Source organism: Myotis nattereri, assembly GCF_964212035.1.
Source record: "Myotis nattereri genome assembly, chromosome: 15".
NCBI classification, from domain to species: Eukaryota; Metazoa; Chordata; class Mammalia; order Chiroptera; family Vespertilionidae; genus Myotis; species Myotis nattereri.
Genome location: NC_138090.1, coordinates 18,693,210 through 18,716,579, shown reverse-complemented (window position 1 = coordinate 18,716,579; position 23,370 = coordinate 18,693,210). Strand labels below are relative to the sequence as shown.

Below are 23,370 nucleotides of genomic sequence, written 5' to 3'. Positions count from 1 at the left end.
GAACGGGTGGAGGGGAGCTATGGGGGGGGGGGGAGAAGAACATCTGAAATAATCTGAACAATAAAGATTTAATTTAAAAATAAATAAATAAATAAAACAACCACCACAGGATTTTAAAGTCCCACTGGGAATCATCAGAAAACTTGTATAATCCCAAAGTAGTGAAGGCTTTGGGTGCCATAAAAGGCAAGAGCAGTAAACTCAACTGGAGAGAAACTCAAAACGCCTGCAGAGCAAAACCTACCAGGGAGCAGAGTCAAAGGCAAACGCAGCGACTCGCCCCTCAGATCACCTAAGGACCAGCTGCCGCGCGACCTGCGCAAGTCCCTTCCCCTCTGAGCGGCCCTTCTCCCTTCGGCTGAGCCTGGGACGCCAGCCAAGTCCCGGGTAAGGGTAAGGTGAACACTCAGCCCGAGAGGCTCCTGCAAAGGGGTCGGGGCTCTGCTTGCGCGGCTCGTGCGCACCGGGGCACTGGCCGGAGCTTTCAATCCTCCCACCAGCCCGCGAGGCCGACGCACGCAGCACGTGTCACGTGAGCGCAGCCAGGTGTGTCCGGCCGCGCACCCGCCGGCCTAGTCGCGCGCGTCCGGCCGGACTTCCGGACTCCGTCCCGCCCCGCCGGCCCCTCGCCGCGGTCCGAGGCGCTTCTCCGGACAAAGGGAGGAAGGCGAGCCTCGCTGCCACCCTCCCCCTCCGCCGTCCCCGCCCCTGCACGTCCGGCGAGACGAGCCCTGCCAACCCCGCGCCGAGGAGTGCGCCCGGCGGCCGCCCCAAGGGTCACCGCCCCCAGCGAGTCGCCGAAGTTTGGGCTCCCACCCCGCGTGGGCACGAGCCCATCCCTCATCTCCTTCCTCTCGGCCCCCCGGCCCCACGGAGCTGCCTGTCAGCCTCCCTCATACCTAGAGGGGCCAGTCTCCACTCGTGGCTCAGTGCCAGGCCCGGTCACAGCGCGGGGCGGCGAAGATACGTGGAAACCCAGGGCCCTGTCACCCACTCGCGGCTGGAGGTGGGGGAAGGGCGGCCGCCGGTGCGCTCACAGCCTCGCACATGCGCAGATGCAGCGGCTGCTAGCCATCCCAGGGTCCTCCGAGGACCGGTCCAGCGAGCTCGGAGACTACATTTCCCATAAGCCCGCGGGGCCATGCTCTAGGGACTCTCAGGAAAGCCTTCGCCTGGCTTAGCCCGCTGGGAGGAGCGCTGGCCAAGATAACCCCTTGGCTTGGACTGTTCATTTCCTCCAGGTCAGGTTATGAGTTACAATCACTATCTCCCCCCAGTACAAAAACCTGCCTTTTAAAGGTTACATAGGTAATCTATGATATCTGTATTTGAAATAGAATCTATGTATAAAATAAAATAAAAACAAATACCCATAATCTCACTTTTCAAAGATAACTGTGTTAAGTTCACACCTTTAAAATAGCATTGGCCATAAAGCTATTATGTGCTGCAACTAGCTTTTTTACTTTGTTTAGAGCAGGTTTAGGTTCACAGTAAAATTTGAGGGAAAAAAGTACAGAAAGTTCCCAGATACCACCTTTCCCCACACATGGAGAGCCTCCTCCACTATTAGCATCCCCTACTAGAGTGGAACATTTGTTACAACCCAATGTATACGGACACATCACCCAAAGTCAATACTCTACATGAGGGTCCACTCTTGGGGTCATACATTCTATGGGTTTTGATAAGTATGAAATGACATGTATCCACCACTATGGTATCAGAATAGTCCCACTGCCCTAAAAACCCCCTGTGCTCCATCTATTCATTTCTCCCTGAGCCCTTGGCTAATCTGTTTTCTTCACAGTTTTTGCCTTTTCCAGAACGTTAGATAGTTGGAATCGTACAGTATGTAGTTTTTTTCAGATTGGTTTCTTTACTTAGTATATGCATTTAAGACTTGATAGCTCATTTCTTCTTAGCACTGAATAATATCCCATTGTCTAGATATACTACAATTTATCCATTCACCTATTGGACATCTTGGTTACTATCAAGTTTTGACAATTATGAATAAAGCTGCTCCAAACATACATACACAGGGTCTTCTGTGGACATAAAATAAGTTATTCATTTGGATAAATATCAAGGATGACAATTGTTAGATCATATGGTAAGAAAAATCTAACAGTTTTGTAAAAAAACAAAAACAACAACAAAAACACCACAAACCTGCCAAACTGTCTTTCAAAGTATATATACCATTTTGCCTTCCCACCATCAAAGAATGACGGTTCCTGTTGCTCCACATCCTTGCCAGCATTTGGTGTTGTCAATATTGTGGATTTTGACCCTTCTAATAGGTGCACTGTGGTAGCAACTAGCTTTTAATTTAAACACTATAGTCTCAAAAATGTATTGGTACTCTGCTCTGCAGTGCTCTGGGCCTGGGAGACTGGCCTCACTGCCCAGTGGGGACAACATGTAAGGAATTTGCATAAGTCAGCTGTGCAAAATGGAACTGGAGGGGCCTTATTTGTGCACAGATACTCCTGAGCATAACTCAGATACTCCATTTGGCGTCACACCAGAAAACTATAAGAGGATAGATGCAATTTTAAAAAACTATCCCAAAGGGCATAAAACAGCAGATGTACTTATAGTTCTGGATTTGTCCCAAAGACAGAATGGATGGCTGCCCATCTCTTCTATGAACAAGGTTGCCGAAGTTTTACAAGTACCTTCAATGAGAGTATATGAAGTAGCAACTTTTTATACAATGTATCATCGAAAGCCAGTTGGAAAGTATCACCTTCACGTCTGCACCATTACATCTTGCATGCTTGGAAACTCTGACAGCATACTGGAGGCCTTTCAGAAAAATCTTGGCCCTGGCCAGTGTGGCTGAGTTGGTTGGAGAACAGTCCTGTACACTGCAAGGTCACAGGTTCAATTCCCCGTCAGGGCACATACCCAGGTTGTGGGTTTGATCTCTGGTCCGGTGCATACAGGAGGCAACTAATTGATGCTTCTCTCTGGAACTGATGATACATAAAATCTTCCCTCTTCCTTTCTCTCTAAAATCAATAAAAATATCCTCAGGTGAGGATTAAAAAAAAGAAAAGAAACATCTTGGAATAAAGTTTGGGGAGACTATACCTGACAAACTTTTCACTCTTATAGAGGTGGAATATTTAGGGGCCTGTGTAGATGCACCACATGGTTCAAATAAATGACAACTACTATGAGAACCTGACACCCAAAGGTATTGAAGAAATCATTGAGGAGCTCAGGACTGGGAAAATTCAAAGATTCAGCAAGGTATTATTGTTTGTACTGTTTTGATTTGTGTTTGTTTGATGAAGCAATTCCATACTTCATCAGAAAGGAAAACAGAATACTCAGAACATTTTTTAAAAAACGGAAACTAATAACTATGAAATATAAAAATCTATTACAAAGCTATAATAATGAAAACTTTTTGGTACTGGCTCCAGAAAGAAAAAAAAAGACTTAGGAATATGTATTAATTTAATGTCTGTTTTCACAGCACTGGTAAAAGACTGGAATATTCCAGGATTGTTCTTGAGTAACTTATAATTTGGAGGGGGAAAAGGGTGGTTCCTAAGACTGTACATTAAAACAAGCATAAACTGGACTCAAGATTTAAATTTTAAAGTGGAAATTATCAAAGTAGTTATAAGGAAATGATTAGGGAATGTTTTTTATATTCTTTAGGTGAAAAGGTATGACACCAAAGGCAGATTCATAAAGGAAATAACTGACAAATTCAACTATAGAAAAAAATTAAATTTTGAAAAAAAACATGCTATAAGCAAAGTTAAAGACAAACTGGGAAAATATATAAGTTACATGTATGCAAGAAAAAAGATAGCCTTAATTTATAAATTCCTCTTTTTTTAACTCTTATTAAAAATTTAATTTATTGGGGTGAAATTGGTTAATAAAACTATATAGGTTTTAGGGGTACAGTTCTCTAATACATCAGTTGTTATTGCATTGTGTGTTCACAACCCATATAAACTCTTCTTGAAATTTAATTTAACCCCAATAAGAAAAATAAGATTAGGTTATAAATAGCCAATTTAAAAAGAAATACATAGAACAATAAAAGTGTCACAAATGTTTCTCTTTGCTAAAAATAAAAGAACAATATTATAACATATGTCATATCACAGTATAAGTTTGGCCAATATATTGATACTCAGGGTTGGAACAATTAGGAAAAATATTTTTTATACAATCCTAATAGGGCTATACTACTAAAATCTTTCTAAAGGCTTTATTGTATCAAAATTTTAAATTATCATAGCCTTTAATCTAGTTCAAAAGTGCATGTACAGAATATTCTCACATTGCAACTTATATTTGCAAAACATTGGAAACGATCTAAAAACCTTTCAATAGATAAAAGTAAATTAAATTGTGTGATAAGTACATAGAATTTGGGGAGACAATGAAAATGATAATGTATACTAACTACATGGCGGAGGTATCTAATACATTCAGAAATTTTTCAAAAATGTGAATCAAATGCTGGTATCAGGAGTGCTGGCAGCTGGTGGTGGTGGTGCACTTTTGAACAGAGTGAATAAAGAAGTCTTTACTGAACAGCTCAGGTTGAACCAAGACCCCATAATCAGATATTAGGATCCATAACCGGATCCCTACTGGCAGATGTTCCTTTCCTTGGATTATTTCCAACGTCTGAGAACACCACTCCGTCTAAGCATCAATTCCTCACAGCAAGTGGACCTGCCTTCTTCTTTTATACCTGAGATGATGGGAAGGAATGAGACCTAATCACAGCTCTCCCCTCCTCATTTGGGCTCTCGTAAGTGGCCTTCAATCTATTCTTCTCATGGCAAAATTTCAAAGCAGGAAGCCTGCAAAAAGTATCCCGATACGAAGCAGAGTGAATATCTCATGCTCTTTCCTTTATTTTTAACATAAGTTAACTCTGGGGAATGAAACAGCTGGAACCTTGCAAAATCCAGTTATTTTACTGAGCATTTGACAAGTCAATCTTTCTCCCTGATGAATGGAGGATTCTTACATGGCCAATGACTTAGAAAGGATCCTCTGGGCATACGAGGACTGTCTTTCTCATTTATCTCTGCCTTCCCAGCACTGTGCTTGGCATAGGTGAGAAATGGATGAATGACCTGACGATGCTTGAAACCCAACTACTACCAATATCATCCAATCCTGTGGCCCTGTCCACCTGAGTATAATAAGTGCTGCCCCTGCATCCTGCATCCTGCTGGAGTGGGCAGTACCAGCATCACCCCCTTTTTCAGTGCTGCCCGTGTGAGTGAAACAGGTGTGCCCCTGCATAGTGCCAGAGGAGGTAGCTGCCCCTTCCGTCCCTCCTCCTGCTGGCCAGGTCTTGGGAATGCAAAGAACTCCAGCTAGTTCAGTGGTTCTCAACCTTCCTAATGCCGCGACCCTTTAATACAGTTCCTCATGTTGTGGTGACCCCCAACCATAAAATTATTTTTGTTGCTACTTCATAACTGTAATTTTGCTACTGTTATAAATCGTAATTAAATATCTGATATGCAGGATGTATTTTCATTGTTACAAATTGAACATAATGAAAGCATAGTGATTAATCACAAAAACAATATGTAATTATATATGTGTTTTCCGATGGTCTTAGGCGACCCCTGTGAAAGGGTTGTTCGACCCCCAAAGGGGTCGCGACCCACAGGTTGAGAACCGATGAGCTAGTTCCTTGCTCTATCCCCTCCTTGTGGAGCAACACCTAAAGATTATCTTATTTATTCCACATGGAGAAGGAAAAGAGTTGTAGTCATTCTGAGTGTTAGTATTGTTTTTATAGAGGATTTAGAGATAACTTCATGTAGGTCAGGACGACATAGGTATAACTATTATCAGGCAAAGTACCATTAGAAAATGAAGCTGTTGAATCAAAGCTTCCCTTATTTTATGTGTAGACCAGAGATAAAAGGATCAGGGATCTGTTAGTCCAAATACATGTTTACAAATGGAAAAAAACTAAAGCCTGGAGAAGTCAACAAGTTTTAATTCTGCCCAGCCAGTATGGCTCAGTGGTTGAGCCTCGACCCCTGAACCAAGAGGTCACTAGTCCGTTTGCCAATCAGGGCACATGCCAGGGTAGTGGGCTTGATCCCCAGTAGGGGCCATGCAGGAGGCAGCTGATGGATGATGTTTCTCTCTCATGGATGTTTCTATCTCTCTATCCTTCTCATTTCCTCTCTCTGTAAAGATCAATAAAAACATGAAATAAAATAAAAACAACAAGTTTTAATTCTGACAAAGATAATCTATTTATGGTTTCAAAATGCTAATATGACTGTGTCCAGGTGTCCCTATGGGAACCTTTTTTCTGCCTTGGGCCATTTGGATATTTATAACATTATTTGCAGGCCATACAAAATTATCAAGTTAAAAATCAAACACAGCCTGCTATGTTTGATCAAACATTTAATGAACTCACCCCTAATGCCTGGGCAGGGCCAGACCAAATGATTTCTCAAGCCTTATATGGCGCGTGAGACGTCACCCACCCCTGCAAGTCTAGAAGGACACGGAGAATTCAGCAAGCAGTTAATACTCCTGGTTACAGTTTATCGCAGTGAAATGACACAGACTAAAATCACAGCGGGAAAAGGTACAAAGGTCAGGGTCCTGGAGACACCAGAACAAGATTCCAGTTGTCCTCTCTCAGTGGAGTCACGCAGGCTGCGCTCAGCTCTCCCAGCGATGACGTGTGACAACACATACGAAGTGTGGCTAACCAGATGCTCACCAGTCAGAGCCTTGGTGTCCAAGGGTTTTATTAGGGCTTGGTCACAGCGGATCTTGGTCTCCAGACCCGGCAGAGGTCAAGCTGATACCATGTGGCCCAAGGCGCCCAGGATAAATCACATTGTTGGCATAGACTATCTGGCTGGCCCAAGGCCTCCAGGTAAAGAAAGACACCCTTCTCAGGCAGGATACTGCAAGCGCTTAGAGATAACCCCCCAAGAGCGTGGCAACGGCTGAACCTTTCTTCACAAGGTACAGGGTTTAGTCCGTCCAGGCTTGCTTAGTCAACCCTTTCCTGCATAATAAGCTACGGTGCTTCTTTTATGCCAGGAGAAACTGGTTTTGTATTTTGTTTTTCTAGAAAAGCAATCCTGAAGAACAGTGAGGCAATAATTACCTTCTCCTCCCTTAGACACAATCATTTCTTTGTGTCCAACGGTTGGGTCGCATTTGCCAAACAGCAAGAAGGAAACTTATTCCTGTATCAGAGGTACTTGATATCAGTGGGATTTGGAGTTGATTACAAAAAAGAAGTGGCCCCAATGAAGGGCCCACCTGCCTCCACGCCCTCTGCAACACAACTCTGCAGGTTTTCTTACCAGAAGGTGCAGTCTCTTTCCTCACCTCTTCAGTTGAGGCTGGCCTGGTGACTGGCTTTGGACACAATCTTAAAGTCTTAAAGAATCTCCCCCAATATATTTATTAAATTCAAAGAGAAAAACAGTAACTGGACAGTGCAGAAACCCCACAGACATCACTTAAACTACGTGATCAAGGTTAACGTCACGGTAACAGGACATATCAACTCTTATACTACAGATACGATGCACTGAGAAGGACACGCCAGTTCTGTGGTATTCTTACCGAAGACCTCAATCTCTTGAGAAAATGTGGGACAACCCAAATTGAGGAAGAGTCTATAAAGGAACTGTTAGTACTGAAGATGTCAAGGTCAGGTCCTAGCTAATTTTCTCAGTAGTTAGAGCACTGGCCTGTGGACTGAAGGGTCACAGATTCAATTCCGGTCAAGAGCATGTACCCCGGTTGCAGTCTCCATACCTGGCCCTGGTCGGGGCCCGTGCAGGAGGTAACCAATCAGTGTGTCTCTCTTACATCATTGTTTCTCTCTCTGTGTGTATCTTCCCTCTGCTTCTACTCTCTCTAAAAATCAATGGAAAAAATATTCTCAAGTGGAGATTAACAAAAAAGAAAATGGCCCTAACCGGTTTGGCTCAGTGGATAGAGCGTCAGCTTGAGAACTCAAGGGTCCCAGGTTCGATTCCGGTCAAGGGCATGTACCTTGGTTGCAGGCACATCCTGTGCAGGAGGCAGCTAATAGATGTTTCCCTCTCAACGATGTTTCTAACTCTCTATCCCTCTCCCTTCCTCTCTATAAAAAATCAATAAAATATATTTTTTTAAAAAAGAAAATGTCAAAGTCAGAAAGACAAGGAAAGCCTGAGGAACTGTTGCAAACTGCTGGAGAAGACAACTAAATGCAGTGTGAGGTGTTGGACTAGATCCTGGACAAAACAAACACCCCCCAAAAAGGAGGATGTCAGTGGAAAAATAGGTGAAATCCAATTTGTAGTTTAGTTTTGTACCAATTCCCTAACTGTACCAATTAGTTTTTTTACCAGTTCTTTTTAAAAAACTCTTTTTAAAAACATTATTGTTTTGGAAAGAGAAAGATTTGTTGTTCCACTTTATACCTTCATTGGTTGACTCATGTATGTGCCCTGACCAGGGATTGAACCCACAACCTTGGTGTATTGGGACAACGTTCCAAACAACTAAGCTACCTGGTGGCCAGGGCCTTCCCAGTTCTTAGTTTTGATATTTGCGCTATGGTTATCTACGACATCAACATTAGTGTGACAACTAAGTGAAGAGTATATAGGAGTCCTCTCTACTATTTTTGCAATTTTTCTGTAAGTGTAAAATCATTTTGAAATAGAAACTTACCAATAATATGGATACTCACCCTTTATCTGTTACTCATGTAAAAAAGTTGTCCTCTTGCCGAAACTGGTTTGGCTCAGTGGATAGAGCGTCGGCCTGCGGACTGAAAGGTCCCAGGTTCGATTCCGGTCAAGGGCATGTGCCTGGGTTGCGGGCATATCCCCAGTGGGAGATGTGCAGGAGGCGGCTGATCGATGTTTCTCTCTCATCGATGTTTCTAACTATCTCTCTCCCTTCCTCTCTGTAAAAAATCAATAAAATATATTAAAAAAAAAAAAAAAGTTGTCCTCTTCCGGCTCTGTGGTCGACTGGAGGCATCTCTAAGCTGGTGCCTTCGCCGCACCTTTCAAAGGCCATTCCTTCTATTGCTCTGTGGGGTGAGTGGCTCTGGATGGTGAGGGAGACTTTGGGATCAGTGAATCCCAGGGTCGGTAATGAATCCCACTACTGCACCTCCTTTGTTAAAAAGTGAGCCACCTGGCCTGAGGTGATGTTATGTTATTACTATACCATGTTGATGGATCAAACACTGTGAGCCTCAGACAGAGGGGCTGGCGGAGGCCACGTAGGCAGGAGAGGCAGAGCTTGCCCATATGTGTTGTGTTGATTTCAGTTAAGAGCTGCTGCTCCCCTTCCTCGGGAATGTAAGCAACTTGTTGCCAGGGGCCCTGACTGGCTGGTCTCCCTGAGGAAGGGCACCATGTGGGGACTCAGTGTGGCAGTAGGGGAGACCCACAGCAGTAGCAGTAGCTAGACCAGTCTTAGTGAGCGGGTACCCAGGCGGGTGGGCCCATTTTTAGCCCGTATCCCTACTACCATTATGCCAGCACTGGGGTGGTTATTGAGAGAGCGTGGCCAGTGACAACTGGCTGAATCCTGCTTTCCACTTCATTTAGTCTCCTGCATGGTAGATGTTCTCTGGTGGGCACTGACATGTGATCCACGTGATATAAAGATCTCACTTTGTACCTACTCCTATTGCTCCAACTACATGCCTCTTCCCCAGCCTCCTTGACCCTAATTTTCTAATATTTCCCCTCATAGGCTCCAGCCAAGCCATTCACCATTGCCCATGGGGCCGTACACACTCTTCTGGCGAGGCAGTTTTCTTTCTACAAAAGGGGATGACCAGATACATGACCTGGAGCTCTGCCAACTGGGAGGATTTCAGGGTTACCCCTAAGTGGGGCTGTGCAGTAGCTTCAGTCCATTTTCAGCTTACATCCTCATATTGAGCCAACCCACTCAGGAATCAAGCGTGAAATCTCCCCTCCTCTATCAGCTGGTCATAAAAGTTCCCCCTGGGTGGCCACAGGTATGAGCTGAGGAAGAAGAGTTGGCCAGGCAATGGTGGGTGACATGGGAGACTGGCCACCCACTTATGGAGCTTACTTTGCCCTCCGGCCTGCCTGTGCCCCATTTTGTCTGTTTCTTTTGCCTCTATAATGGATTGTTTTGGACCTGCATGGTCCCTTGATGTCTTGGGTCCCATTCACCATCTTACCCAGGACCTAGTAGTAGGCCAGGGGCAGTTTTTTGAATAGTGTGTAACAGCTCTTTGTTGCAGATGGCATGGCCCTGCTCCAGACCTTAGGGATCTACATGGCGATTCTTTTAGGGTTTGCCACACTCTCTACCTGGCATCTCTTCCCCAAGCATAGACAGCGCTAACACCGTTAGCTACATGCAGCTAATGGCTACCATATTGGGAAGCACAGATGTAGCTTTCCATCAGCACAGGAAATTGTATTGGACAGCGCCACATCTAGATCTAACCATTTATAAGAAATACTACAAGATTTGAAAAATACATGAATCAATACCACAAGGATGCAACCATCCAAAAACGGAATGTGGAAAATTCTACAGAACAGGTGACCCAGTTTCCTTAACAAATAAATGGTATGGAAAAAGGCGGGGAGAGGGAAACTGCTGTTGACTGAAAGAGATTTATGAGACACATCAAACAAATACATTTAGTGGACTTTCATGGAATCGTGATTTGAACTAGCCAATTATGAAAGAGTTTTTTTTTTGTTTTTGTTTTTTGAGACAAACCACACATCGAGAGTGGAAATGTGAATTCATTTGAGTGTGGTTGGGGCGAAGGACCGAAGTAGATGTTTGTATTCCTGATTCGATTGGGAAGAAAAACACTAGGAATAGATTTATCACAATAATGTTACCTACATGCTCCTTCAACTTTGCTGTGGGAAGAAAACTGAGCTTGAAATACTTTCAAAAGCAGAAGCCACATAACTCTCCAGGAGGGCCCTGGGATCTGCCCAGTGGCAGGTGGAGATGAAAGGGATGCAACAGTTTTTCCTTCACTTACCTGGTGAACTGCTGTTTATCCTTAGCTCCCCTCTTCCAGGAAGGCTTCCTGGATTGCCTCACTGCCCTACTCCATCTCATCCCTTGCACTTTTCCTCCTCACAGCCCTGATTTCACCTACTCTATGACAATGGAACTGAGACTTGCAGGGTGAGAAAGACAAGGGTGTGGCCAAGGCCCTGAGCCTGGCTGGAGGTGGGCGTATGCAGGAAGGGAATATGAAGCTGGAGCTCAGAGGCCAAAGAGGAGACTGGAAGGAAGTGGGGTAGATGGAGAGGTAAGTGGGAACTGGCAGGACCTTTAAGATCATGGCAAGGAGCTTACCTTTGTTTGAAGAACCACGGGAAGCCCTGCTATTCTGTTTCCCTTTGTGTTAGGCGAGCCTTTCCTTTAGAAGTGCTGATCCTGGCAGACACACCTGACTCAGCAAGGTCTGGCAGCGCCACCTTAAGGAGTGCCACCTTAAGCAGGCTCCACCCTGGGCACAGCCAATGGGCTGGTGCAGCTACCAGCTTAAGGGCCCACACTCCTTTCGCCACTGCCCAGCTATGGCCAATCTGCTAAGGGCCACAGCAGCCTGGGGGCTGTTCCCCTGCAGGGGTTACTGCTCCCGGATAAAGCAGGTAGGCAGGCAAAGCTCCCTAGAGGGTGGTCTCCCCCCACATGCCAAGTCCCACCAGGCTCTGTGCTGCCCCAGCACCATGTGACCTTGAACAGAGGATCCATGGGCTCACCTGGTGTCCAGCATGGGTGTTGAGTGCGTTGGCCAAGGCTCCCCAGCTATCAAGGGGGCGGGGGGGGGGGGGGGAGGGAGAGGGGGATGCCAAAGAAAGGTCTGTGGGCTGCAGGGTGTCCCTTTGGGGCGCCCAGATGTATACACACCTTTTGAAAGCGTGTCTGGGAGGCAAGGACGTGGGTTCTAGGCTAGGCTCTGTCTTTGACTCGCTGGCCTCGATTGCCCATCTGTAAAATGGGCAGAAAGCCCCAGAAAGGCTCTAAGAGCCCCACAAGTCCCCAGGCAGGGCCGAATGGGGCCGGGGCACCATAGTTGGTGGGCAATGTAGCTTTTTCTTCCTGTCCTTCCTTTCTCAAGCGCTGTCCCTGGTGTGCGTAGAGCAGTGCCTGGCTGGCCTTAGAGAAGGGGCAGAGATGAGTAACCTTTCCAAGTCACTGAGGCAGGACTGGCTACGTTATGGAACCCTGCTGACGACCCTTTTTGTAAAGTGAATCTGGTTCTTTTCGTCCAGTGGCAGTTTTTCTGAAGTAAAACACTGCCCGTGGTTCTGTTTGGAAAGGGGCATACCTGCAGAGTGGATCTGCCTCTGGGGGGCCCACTGGCAAGGCCTGGGCCTTGGAGGCAGTGTCGGGGGGCAGGCAGAGGAGGCCAGAGATGCTAGCAGCCCCTCTCCCACTCCAGCCCCTCACCCCCACCTGCCACAGGGGCAGGCCCCTGGCCCCAAGTGTTTCTTCCCTGCAGGGCAAACTCAGCGAGGACTTTGTGGAGGCCCTGAAGGCAGTTGTGGGGAGCCCCCATGTGTCTACTGCTGCTGCAGTCCTACAACAACATGGGCACGATGAGTCGATGCACAGGTGTGTGTGGGGGGGTCCCCTCCTCTGTCAGAGCCCCTGGCCGAGAGTGAGGGTTCTGGGATGGCTTCTCCCCCACCCTTTTGTTTTGGGGTACGCTGGCATTCTCTCCTCCATACCCCAGCCCCATGTGCAGCCCCAGGCCCTATAATACCTTGGGGATCCTGAGCAGGACCAGGGAGTCTCATGCCCCCCTAAACTGCTGAGGGTCTGGTTCTAGGTGCCAACCTCCGGACGCCGTGGTGTGGCCCCAGAATGTGGAGCAAGTCAGTCAGCTGGCAGCCCTGTGCTACAGCCAAGGCATGCCCATCATCCCCTTTGGCACAGGCACTGGGCTGGAGGGTGGAGTCTGTGCTGTGCAGGTATGGTGGCCCCTCCCTGGTCCCATCACACTTGTCACATTTGTGCCCCCCACACACACTCAGCTTGGTGACTCAGGTCCAATCCTCCTTACCTGCCATCTGAGGATCTAGTCTGGCTGCTGGGAGGTCAGCTTCAAGGTGGGGGCCTGGGGCCTGTGGCTGGCAGAAAAACTAGGTCAACTAACCCCTGGCACCCCTTCTGCCAGGGTGGTGTCTGCTTCAATCTGACCCACATGGACCGAATCCTGGCGCTGAATACAGAAGACTTCTCGGTGGTGGTGGAGCCCGGCGTCACCCGCAAAGCGCTCAACACCCACCTGCGGGACAGTGGCCTCTGGTTTCCTGTGGGTAGGCTGGGACCCTGAGGGCTCCCTGGAGGCAAGGCTCTTTTGGGGGCTTGCGGGGTCCCCTCTGCCCCTGGGCGTCTGCCCCAGGCTGCCTCCTGCCTGCCCTCTCCAGACCCAGGTGCAGACGCCTCTCTCTGCGGCATGGCAGCCACGGGGGCCTCAGGCACCAACGCTGTGCGCTATGGCACTATTCGGGACAACGTGCTGAACCTGGAGGTGGTGCTGCCTGGCGGGCAGCTGCTTCACACCGCGGGCCAGGGCCGTCATTATCGGTGAGCACCCGCCCCCCACAGAGATTGCGCATCTCCCCTAGGCAGCCGGGCTTCTGAAACGGTCACGTGGGACAAAGCTGATGGTAGTGGAGTTTGTTCTTCTTGCACAAGGCCTACATCGTCTGTGCCAGGGAATTTATGCCTTGATGGCAGTCTGAGCCGAGGGGGCAACCCCAACCTCGGGCTCAGTACCAGCCCTGGCAGGGGCCTGGGGACAATGCCCCAACTTCTGGCTCTAGACTTCTCACCAGAAATCCGTTGTCACATGGCCTGGGCACTCATCTACCTGTGTGTCCCCGGGACCCAGGAAGAGCGCAGCTGGCTACAACCTCACCGGGCTCTTTGTGGGCTCAGAGGGAACCCTGGGCCTCATCACAGCCGCCACACTGCGCCTGCACCCTGCCCCCGAGACCACGGTGGCCGCCACCTGTGCGTTCCCCAGTGTCCAGGCGGCCGTGGATAGCACTGTGCACATTCTCCAGGCTGCAGTACCTGTGGCCCGCATTGGTGAGCCGGGAACTGGGCAGTCCAGGTGGGCTTCTCAGAAGAGGCCCCCTTTGAAGGCCAGCCCTCACTTCACCTGCCCTCTCCCTGGTCCCAGAGTTCCTGGATGAGGTCATGATGGACGCCTGCAACAGGCACAGCAAACTGGACTGCCGCGTGGCACCCACGCTCTTCCTCGAGTTCCATGGCTCCGAGCAGGCCCTGGTGGAGCAGGTGCAGCGGACAGGTGTGCTGGGGAGCCGGGGGGCAGGGGCACAGGCTGCCCAGCGTAGGGTCTGGAGTCAATTCCCCTGTCCCCCTGCAGAGGAGATCACCCAGTCCAATGGAGCCTTCCACTTCTCCTGGGCCAAGGAGGCAGAGGAGCGCAGCCGGCTCTGGGCCGCCCGGCACAATGCTTGGTACGCAGCCCTGGCCCTGCGGCCGGGCTGCAAGGTGAGCTGGGCTGAGGGGAAGTGGGACCCACGGCTCACCCATGAACCCTTTGCTCAGCCCACTAACTTGGTGTCCAGAGCAGCAGGCTAAGCCCACAGCAGGCAGAACGGCCCCCACTTAGCCATTAGAGGGAAAGCAGAGTCATCTGCCAAACCCTCAGGAGGGACCTCTGCATTGAGCCAGGCCGTGGGCACAGGGAAGGGGGGTTGGGAGGGACATAGCAAGGGTGGGGAGCAGAGAGCTGTGGAAGCCTTGGCTGGCACTGTCTGGAGAACACGCACCGGCCATCATCTTGTACAGGGGAAACTGAGCCCTAGAGAGCAGGCAAGCCCCCTAGACCTTGACTACTGTGACCCCTTACCTCTGGGCAGGCAGGGGGTGAAGGGAGAATCTCACAGGCCTGCCCCTGTTCCAGGGCTATGCCACTGACGTTTGTGTGCCCATCTCCCGGCTGCCGGAGATCCTGGTACAGGCCAAGGAGGACCTGAAGGCCTCGGGGCTCACAGGTGCTGCCTGCCCACTGCTGGCGTAGTGGGGAGGGGGGGAGGCTGGACTGGGAGCAGCAGCTGGGTCCTCTGGGCCTCCAGGAACCATTGTTGGACATGTGGGCGACGGCAACTTCCACTGCATCCTGCTGGTAGACCCGGAGGATACCGAGGAGCTCCGCAGGGTTAAGGCCTTTGCACAGCAGCTAGGCAGGTAAGAGCAAAGTCCGGGCCAGGGAGGTGGGGGAGACTGAGGGGAGCGGGAGGAGCCCCCCGCTGATGGTCTCTTCACTGCTTCCCAGGCGGGCGCTGGCACTCCACGGTACATGCACAGGGGAACATGGCATTGGGCTGGGCAAGCGGCAGCTGCTGCAGGAGGAGGTAGGAGCCGTGGGCATAGAGACCATGCGGCAGCTCAAGGCCACACTGGATCCTCGAGGCCTCATGAACCCAGGCAAGGTGCTGTGAGGGGCTCCGAGCGCTTGGCACACTAACCCCAGACAGTGGAACATCCTGCCTGGACTCTTCATGCCACAGAACAGCTCTGCCTTTGCCTCTCATCTGCAGCTCAAGGCCAGAAGAGGGGAGAGAAGCCTGAAGGCCTGGCCCCTCCCCTGCTCCTCTTGCTGTCCCAGGAGCCTTTGGTTCAATAAATGTGTAAGCCAGTGAAGCTGCCTCCTCTCTCTCTTACACATCCTGTCCTGGCTGGGAGAGGTGCTGTGGGTCACCCCAAAGACCGAGATGACTTCCCTCCACCAAGGCCTCCTTATTGCTGGGAGCCTGGGACAAAGTCTGAGGAACTCAGCACCCTGAGCCCTAATAAACCTGAACCCCATTTGTGGCTGCCTGGGGGTGAGCAGGCAGAACCTGTGAATGGCCTCCTGCTCAGCACCCCCAGGTCATTTGGACAGTGACACCCCCATCCCTCGTTCCAGACCTGTCCTCTGACTTACTGCAGCCTGGGGAGGGGATGGTGCTCAGGCTACAGAGGGCGGTCACCTTCAGGAACTCCAGGGTCTGAGGACTTGCCCATGGTCAACATCACTTATGACAGACTCCCCCACTGAGTGCCAACTGGGCCTTAGAACATACTGTACATGTCCTTTAAGCAGCTGCTACGAATCACTAGAAATGGAAGTGAGGTTATTCTCCTTGTGCCATACCTCTCCAAGGTATGATTTATTAAACTCCCAGCTCTTTTGCCCTCAAAGTCAGAATCTGTTTACCAGGAAGTATGCCCTGCCCTGGGATCCCAGGCCAGAGCTTCTGCCTGGGGTACCTGACAGCTGTTCCCCCTAAGCCCACTAGAGGGCGCCTGGCACCATAAACTTCAACACCCCATCAACTGCTGGGGCCCAGCTCTTAGCCCTCAGCCCTGGGGGAGGGGGCAGGGGATGTTGGCAAGTGCTGTCCTGGAAGCCAATTGCTCAACTCTCCACCCTCCTGCAGGTCCCTGGAGCGTATAGTGTGGGCCCAACTCCCTCATCCCCTGGGTCCTAAGAAAACAGGCTTGGCCAGCCAGGCAGGGGCACCCTCCTTCACGCCTCACTCTCTCTCCAAGCCATCCGAGTTCCTTCCCTGCCTCCATCCCTAGACCCCTCACCTCTTCCCATCTGCTGTTCAGGCCCTGGGCAGAGACAGCCCTCTGTGACTCCTCAGCCTGTTTGTTCCAGGAACCTGTCCTCTGTGTTAACTAACACTGGGCTGATCCTGGAGTTTGCTCCTCTGTGACTTGTCCCCCTCCCCCCTTCCCAAACCACCCCATACAGGTCGGCCTCATGTACTCCACGGAGACAGCTCATAGACCCCACCTCCCAGGTTTCTCCCTACAGGACAGGGCTCTTCTCTGATATGCCTCCCACTGCCTGGCAACTAGTGGATGCTCAACAAATGGCCATTTCCCCATAATTTTTTTTATTAGGAAAAATTCCAAACATACAGAAGAGTTAAAAAAACAAGTACACTGTTCACTGACATACCAGCCATTGAAGATTCAACAAGGAATATTTCTGTCTTATTTGTTGGGTGTATTTTGGAGAAACCCATTTGAAATTTATACATTTCTCGACATCATTCACCTACATAACTCACCATCTGTCTCATAAGAATAAGGACATTTTATAAATCTCAACAACATTAAATGCGACTAGATGATTTTACACTAGTGAGGTGCTCCTGACCAGGAAGCCCCCAAAGACAGTGGGTGGAACCTACCTCCCAGCTCCTGCCCCTCCCCTCCTCTCCCCTCTGAGAGCTGTCTGGATGGAGGATGACAGACATCAGTTCTAGCTGGGAAGCCCACACACCCCTGGCCCACCCCCACCCAGGACCTGGCAATCTAGGTCTGGATTCGGAGGATCCAGTAGTCAGCAGAGGGCTGCAGTGTGCCAGCTGGGAGTGAAAGTCATTGGGGGTGAGGAGAGGAGTTAGCATCAGCCCCAGGAGCCTGGAATAGCACCTGGTGTGGGCTCCAGCCCTGCCCACCTGGCTCACAGGATGTTGCCAAAGCCGCCAGGCCTAAGCAACTGAGGTGGGCATACAGCCCTCTGCCTGCGGCCCAGGGGTCAGGCAAGGAGATCTCCTTCAGGGCAAGCTTTGCTGGAGGAATTAAATATAGAACAGGGAGACACAGTTGCCAGGCAGAAGCAGGCGGTGCTGTGAATAGAACAATGCTCTTTGTGGTGAGGGAGCTACGGGAGCGCCTGCTGTGCATGTGCCAGGGGCTCTGGGCAGACTCTCTGACCCTCACGGTGACCTCAGAGTTGCAAGACTTTGTCGCTTCACATGCGAGGAATCTGAAGTTTAGATGAGTGAAGTCATTTTCCCAAGATCATTCTGCCAAGTAGAGGAGCCGCATGCAGACAGTTCTGAGCCCACATCCTGGCCACCATGGTGATCACAGGTCCTGGGGGTCTCCGCTTCAGGAGGGTCTGACTCCAAGGCCCGCTCAGACACATACTCTTCTTTCCTATGTTTCTGAACACACTGTGTGCCTGTCCCTTAGCTCACGGCCTTGCCATGCCCTTGCAGAGTAGGTGCTTCAGGAAGTGTCTGATGGAAGTTGGCTGCAGAGCCAGGGCCTGGTGGGGTTAGAGCCCGCAGAGGTTGGAGCCAGCTCCCTCCAGAGCGGTCCTTCGTAGGCCCTGCAGGGGGCTCTGGAATGCTGCTCCGGCAGCCTGTCTGGCACAGGGACAGAGGCTGGTTGTGCAGTGCTATCCACTGCCCGGAGCTTCCCGCCCAGCCCAAGTTGTGCCAACTCTTGTGAGCCCTGAGTGGCTCTGAGCTGGCTTAGCCCCCAAACAGGGCCTGTCTCTGGGCCTCAATGAAGCATGCCCATGAGTCAGCACTGGGCATGGACTGAGCAACAGGCAGGCAGGACGTGGGATGGGGAACGGAGGATGAGGGGGCAGGGGGTGGGGCGCCGGAAGAACCCACATCCTTGTGGCCTCCAGCGGCTGCGAGATCGTTGCCCCTGCAGATCTTGCACAAGTGTTTTGTCACAACCGTTCCACAGGTGACGGCAGATTGATTCCATGATGCTTGACGGGTTAGTGAACCTCTGGGTTTGGGGTCTGATTGCCACATTCCCTCTACCCAGGCACGACTGCTCTGAAAACCCCATCACACGTGCAGTAGCAAGAATTACCCTCAAGGAAGGCTAAGGAGGTGAGGGGGGAGGAAGTGGGAGACAGGTGCACAACGCCCATTTCCGATTGTGTAACAGCACCATTAAAATAAAGTCACACAATGCATCTTTTATTAGACATGATTTTAATACCATATCAAAACATCTTGACTAATGAAGAAAGCTTTGCCCCCAACTTCGAACATTTTTTAAAACATTTTATAAGGGTGGTTTTTTTTGTATTTTAATATATAAATACAGAAACCTATCTTGCATGGGCTGATGCCAAGTGTGAACATCAATGGCTAAAATGTTCTCAAACAGAGTGCCTGAAAACGGGTAGCTGTACATGTTCCTTTAATAAGTCTTCTGTTTGTTTAAATTTTCAGGAAAAAAAATCCACAAGGGCCTAAGAAAAATGTTCAGGCATTTTTGCAGGACACTTGTGATTGTGAAGTCCTCTGAACTGACCAGAACCAGGAGGAAAGGAGGGAGAAGAATCAGGAATGAAGGGGAGGTCTTCCGAGGGTTGTTTTTTTTTTGGCAATGAAGTCAAGATCTCAGGGTCCCAAGGGGAGAAAAGTGCAAAACCAAGCCAGGAAAATGGGCAAAGAAAACCAAGGCGGCGGTTGTTGATGGCGAGGGCCGAACCGACGGGGCGCTGGGCCAGGAGGGCCGAGCGAGCGTCTCTCGCACCATCAGCACTGAACCTGGCTCTGTCCCTTTGTCATTGGGTGGGTTCTAGCCGGGCAGCAGACAGCAATCTGTAAACATCACGGGCGAAAACACCAGTCGACACTAAACTTTTTTTTTATGATTTTTTTTTGTAAACACGTTAGAGACAGACCCACAATGCCTTTCAAAGGTGAGAAAGAAAATGCCCTTTCCCTCCTAGGATGAGGGGTGAGGGGAAGGAGGGCGGTCGATTCTTTCTTCTCTCAAACTCATGGCTCATCCAATTTGGTGTCCTCAGGGAGAAAGGGAGAACCATTCTCTGGAAGTCAGTGCGTAGGGTGCCCTGTTCCCACTGGTGTCCCCAGCTCAGCTCTGCCCCAGTGTCCGAAGCCTCCTCTCAGGAAGAGGGCTGGCTGTCCTGTGTGGACCACAATACGGAAGTCGTGCTCCCGCCGGGCTGAAGCCAGCCTGTGTGTCCGGCTGAGGACGGGCTGGGCGCCTGTGGTTCCAGTCCGGGGCCCGAGAAGGCAAATATCATGCCGGGAATTCGGACTCGCACTCCAGCGCCAGGCTCCACTCCCTCTGCCTCACTCTCACCCTCACTGTTTCTTCTCCCCATGTCCTCAGTTTTTCAGGTGAAGGTAAAAAGAGCAAATGTCCCTGATTTGTCTGCCATCATCAGCTGTTCTGGAAGTCTACTTGGAATAAATAAAACAAACCTAACACAAAAGAAAACAAAAAAACAAGAGAGAGAAAGAGGCCCCCAAACTTTTGGATGTGAGTGGAGGTGGAGTCAGGGTTTTGGGTTCCCTGGGGGTTTTGTTTATTTCCCAGGTAAAATAAAGTACCAGCCCAGAACTTGGAGGGGACAGGAGAGGATGGTCACCAGGGAAGCAGGGAGCCCTGGGGAGAAAGGGAGAGGTCAGACCGGAAGGTTCTACAGGGGACGTGTGTGCACAGTGTGGGGAGGAAGGTAGCTGCGGGCTTGCTGTGGAACCAGGACCTGTGCTGTGTGTGGGGGTGGGGTGGGGGCTGAGTCTGGCCTGGAGGTCTCAGACCCATCTGGCAGTGTGCGTGAGGGAGGTGGCCTGAAGCGGGAAGCACCAGCAGTGGAACGATGGCTGGTGAGTACCACAGGGGACAATGCACCGTCCCACAAACTGTCCACAGGGGACGAGGAGCGAGGACTTGCCCTAGCCACTCAGCAAGCACAGGCAGGTGCAAGCCCAGGGGCTCAAGCTCATGCGGCTTCTCCCACCTGGCACATTCCAAGGGGCTCTTCCTGAACCTTCTTCAGGGAGATTCGCCCTAGACGTCTGGAATAGACTGGTCTTTCCTCAAAGAATCAACTGTACTGAGCAGGTGGTTTTTTTTTCATAACCATGCAAGATAGCATCTCTTCGCCTTCCCAGAATGCTCCCCGCCCTCCAACCCACCATAGAACTACTAACTGATAAGATGCTCCCCTCCTGGAGGTATGTAAGGGCAACTCAGTCCCCACCCCCAGGCCCCAGAGCACCCCAACCACCGGCTCACCTTTGAGAGGAGTCAGCAAGCAAGCCCAGCAGGGTCAGTCCGCAGGGTGTTCTGGACAAGATCTGTTCACTTCAAACCACGAGTCTATGCAGCTGAGGCAGGAAGTGGCAAGGGGAGACACGTTACCATTGACCAGGCTGCGCCTTAGGGGGCTCGCTCCGAGGGTCAGATTTCTGAGTAGGGGTTTCCTAAATCTTGCCTGCGAGGACCCCAGGAGAAAACAAGCCTGTCCCCAGATACCCACTTTCTGAAGCAGGAAGAAGGCAAACACCAAGATTGATCTTGGCTCAGCCCGGGCAGCCAACCTGGCATGGGGGGCACAGGACTGGGTGCATCTGGATGTTAGAAGGGTGAACTGCGGCCTTGAGAAGGATCAAGGTCTTACCTGCATGGACCTAGGCGGTGGCAACAGCTACTAGTGAGTAGGGGAGGAGTGCAGGGCAGCTAGCCAGCTATCCCTAAGGCTCGAAGGCTGGCCATTACTCTGAGCTCTGGGGACCTGAGGGAGCCCTCTCCTGGCTCAAAGGAACAGCTTCGAGGATCCCTCTCTAGGGGGTGACTTCTTAGGAGACCCCTGAGCTACCTGGTTCGGTTGGCTGTGGTTAGCAGCCAATATCCCAGAGAAGGACAGCCCTCTGGCTTAGTGGCACTGCTAAGGAGAGCCAGACAGTGAAACCCTGGTGTTTACAGAAAGAACTGCCTGAATCAAAGAGGGAACAGAGATTGCCCCAAGACAGCTTTCTGATTTGTAAACTAACATCTGGGTATTTTCAAAGACAGGATCCAGACAGGTAATTTGCATAATTCTCCCCAGAATCAAAGATTTCCTTCTCTGGTTCTGGTTGGTGCCTGGCCAGGAAACTGGAGCACTCTGTGCTGGCCCTGGACCAAGACCCCCTGCTCCAGGCCAACCTTGAGCCTCCCCTGCATCAGCCACATCTGCGAGCCGGCACCACCATTGCCCTGTGGCCAGTGGCCCTGTGAGTCAGGCTTTGGAAAAGCCCATGTGTCAGGAAGAAGCTCTGAGGCTCGAGCAGCCAAGAGCAGGTGGTGGCCACAGGCAGCACAGAGCGTCCTCCGTCTTGGGTAGGGAGGTGTCTTCTTTCCAGTTGGAAACAAGAACGAGGCTCATCTGGAGCCCGAGGACAAATCTCAGCCCGTCTAATTATAACAGCTTCAGTGCCTGGCCCCAAAGGTTGGCTATTCCTGCCTCCTGGCCTGGGGACTAGGGGCGGATGCAGGGGCAGCAAGCACACCCCTCCATGCTGCCTCTCTCGCACAGACAAGGGGCCTCACTTTGCGGGAGCAGAGGGGCCCACAGAGGAAGAAAAGGCTGGGGAGATGGATAAAGAATCAAATTTCCAAAGAAAGGAATCTTTGGCTCTGTGGGATCCTAAGCACCTCCAACCTGTGGAGCTCCACAGGTCTCCCCATCACCCAGCAGCCAGCCAGGCCGTCATCAACCCAGAGCAAAATCTCTGGCCATCTGGCTCGACCCTAGACTCAGCACATCTGCCAGCCTCTGTCTCAACCCCACTCATATCCCAGGAATGGGGCATGGGGAGGGGGAAGAGTTGTCCCTCAACCAAAGAAAACAGAATGGCTAGTGAGGAGGGTTGCCTTCTCTCTCCATTGTGGGATCTGGGATGTGGCTGAGCTGGCCCTGCCCCCTCTCGTACCTTTTGTGGTAAATGCACAGGCAGGGCAGCCTGGCTATCGTGTCTCCCTGAAGCAGCTCCTCCAGGCAGATCACACACTCGCCCGCGTCTTTAGTCAGTACGTCGTCTGCAGAGGGAAATGGGAGAGTGGAGGAGGGTCAGTCACCAGCAGACAGGTGGCACAAAGCAGGCACGGGTCTAGAACTGGTTGAAACTGCTCGGGTCACCCAACATATACAGGGCACTGTGGGGGACACAAAAGCCCAAGTGGCCCTGGACCTGAAGGCCTTCACTGCAGAGATAAGGCATGCATATCACACATTAATGATGTGAAGACAAAATGGGATTACTTACCAAATAAGTGGCCTGGGGCTAGAGAGTTAGAGGGCTTGGAGAGGGATAGATGTGTAGCAGAGGCAGCATTAGACAAAGTATTTGCCTGAATAGACTTTCCCCACAGACCAACTGCACTGATTTCTGGTTTGAAAAAATATGGTGATGACTAGTGTGGTATAGTCATACAAGGCAAAAATGAATGGAATAAGCAGGTACTCTCACAAATACTTGTACATACACGTCCATAGCAGCACTATTCATCAGAGCCAAATGGTGGAAACAAATGTCCACCAACTAATGAACAGACAAACAAAATGTGATGTATCTGTGCAATGGAATATTACTCAGCCATGAAAAGGAACAAAGAACCAAAGCATGCTACAGTGTGGATGAACCTCAAAAATATGCTATTTTTGAAGAAGCCAGACACAAAAGGCCATCTATTATACAATTCATTACATGCAATGTCCAGCATAGGCAAATTCATAGAGACAAA

At 50.4% G+C, this 23,370-nt stretch overlaps 2 protein-coding genes and 1 pseudogene across 7 annotated transcripts in view; 2 read left to right on the top strand and 1 right to left on the bottom strand.

Annotated features, from left to right (window-relative positions):
• The first annotated feature begins 1,055 nt into the window (after positions 1–1,055).
• On the top strand, positions 1,056–7,144 carry LOC308531421 (NADH dehydrogenase [ubiquinone] flavoprotein 2, mitochondrial-like; annotated as a pseudogene). Its single transcript has 4 exons — positions 1,056–1,129; positions 2,349–2,843; positions 3,064–3,264; positions 7,121–7,144. The product of its transcript is annotated as an NADH dehydrogenase [ubiquinone] flavoprotein 2, mitochondrial-like (transcript).
• A 3,632-nt stretch (positions 7,145–10,776) lies between these two features.
• Positions 10,777–15,712, top strand: LDHD (lactate dehydrogenase D). 2 transcript variants are annotated; one of them, XM_081108094.1, is made up of 12 exons: positions 10,777–11,678; positions 12,533–12,645; positions 12,863–13,004; positions 13,211–13,352; positions 13,464–13,623; positions 13,931–14,130; positions 14,225–14,353; positions 14,432–14,559; positions 14,975–15,065; positions 15,147–15,258; positions 15,347–15,498; positions 15,612–15,712. In XM_081108094.1, the coding sequence occupies exons 1-12, from the start codon at positions 11,547–11,549 to the stop codon at positions 15,695–15,697; spliced, it is 1,587 nt and encodes a 528-aa protein (XP_080964220.1). In that variant the 5' UTR covers positions 10,777–11,546; the 3' UTR covers positions 15,698–15,712. The 2 variants fall into 2 exon arrangements, with proteins under 2 accessions (XP_080964220.1, XP_080964221.1); XM_081108095.1 differs by having other exon boundaries at positions 15,347–15,657.
• A 3,068-nt stretch (positions 15,713–18,780) lies between these two features.
• The window catches only part of ZNRF1 (zinc and ring finger 1), a 95,441-nt gene continuing 90,851 nt past the window's right edge, over positions 18,781–23,370 (bottom strand). The window contains exons 3-5 of one of the 4 annotated variants that reach the window (XM_081108107.1): positions 22,560–22,665; positions 20,881–20,972; positions 18,781–19,433 (exon numbers count right to left, since the gene is read on the bottom strand). In XM_081108107.1, the coding sequence (XP_080964233.1) occupies positions 20,915–20,972; positions 22,560–22,665 (164 nt within the window). In that variant the 3' untranslated portion in view covers positions 18,781–19,433; positions 20,881–20,914. The other 3 variants (XM_081108108.1, XM_081108109.1, XM_081108110.1) reach the window with 3 other exon arrangements.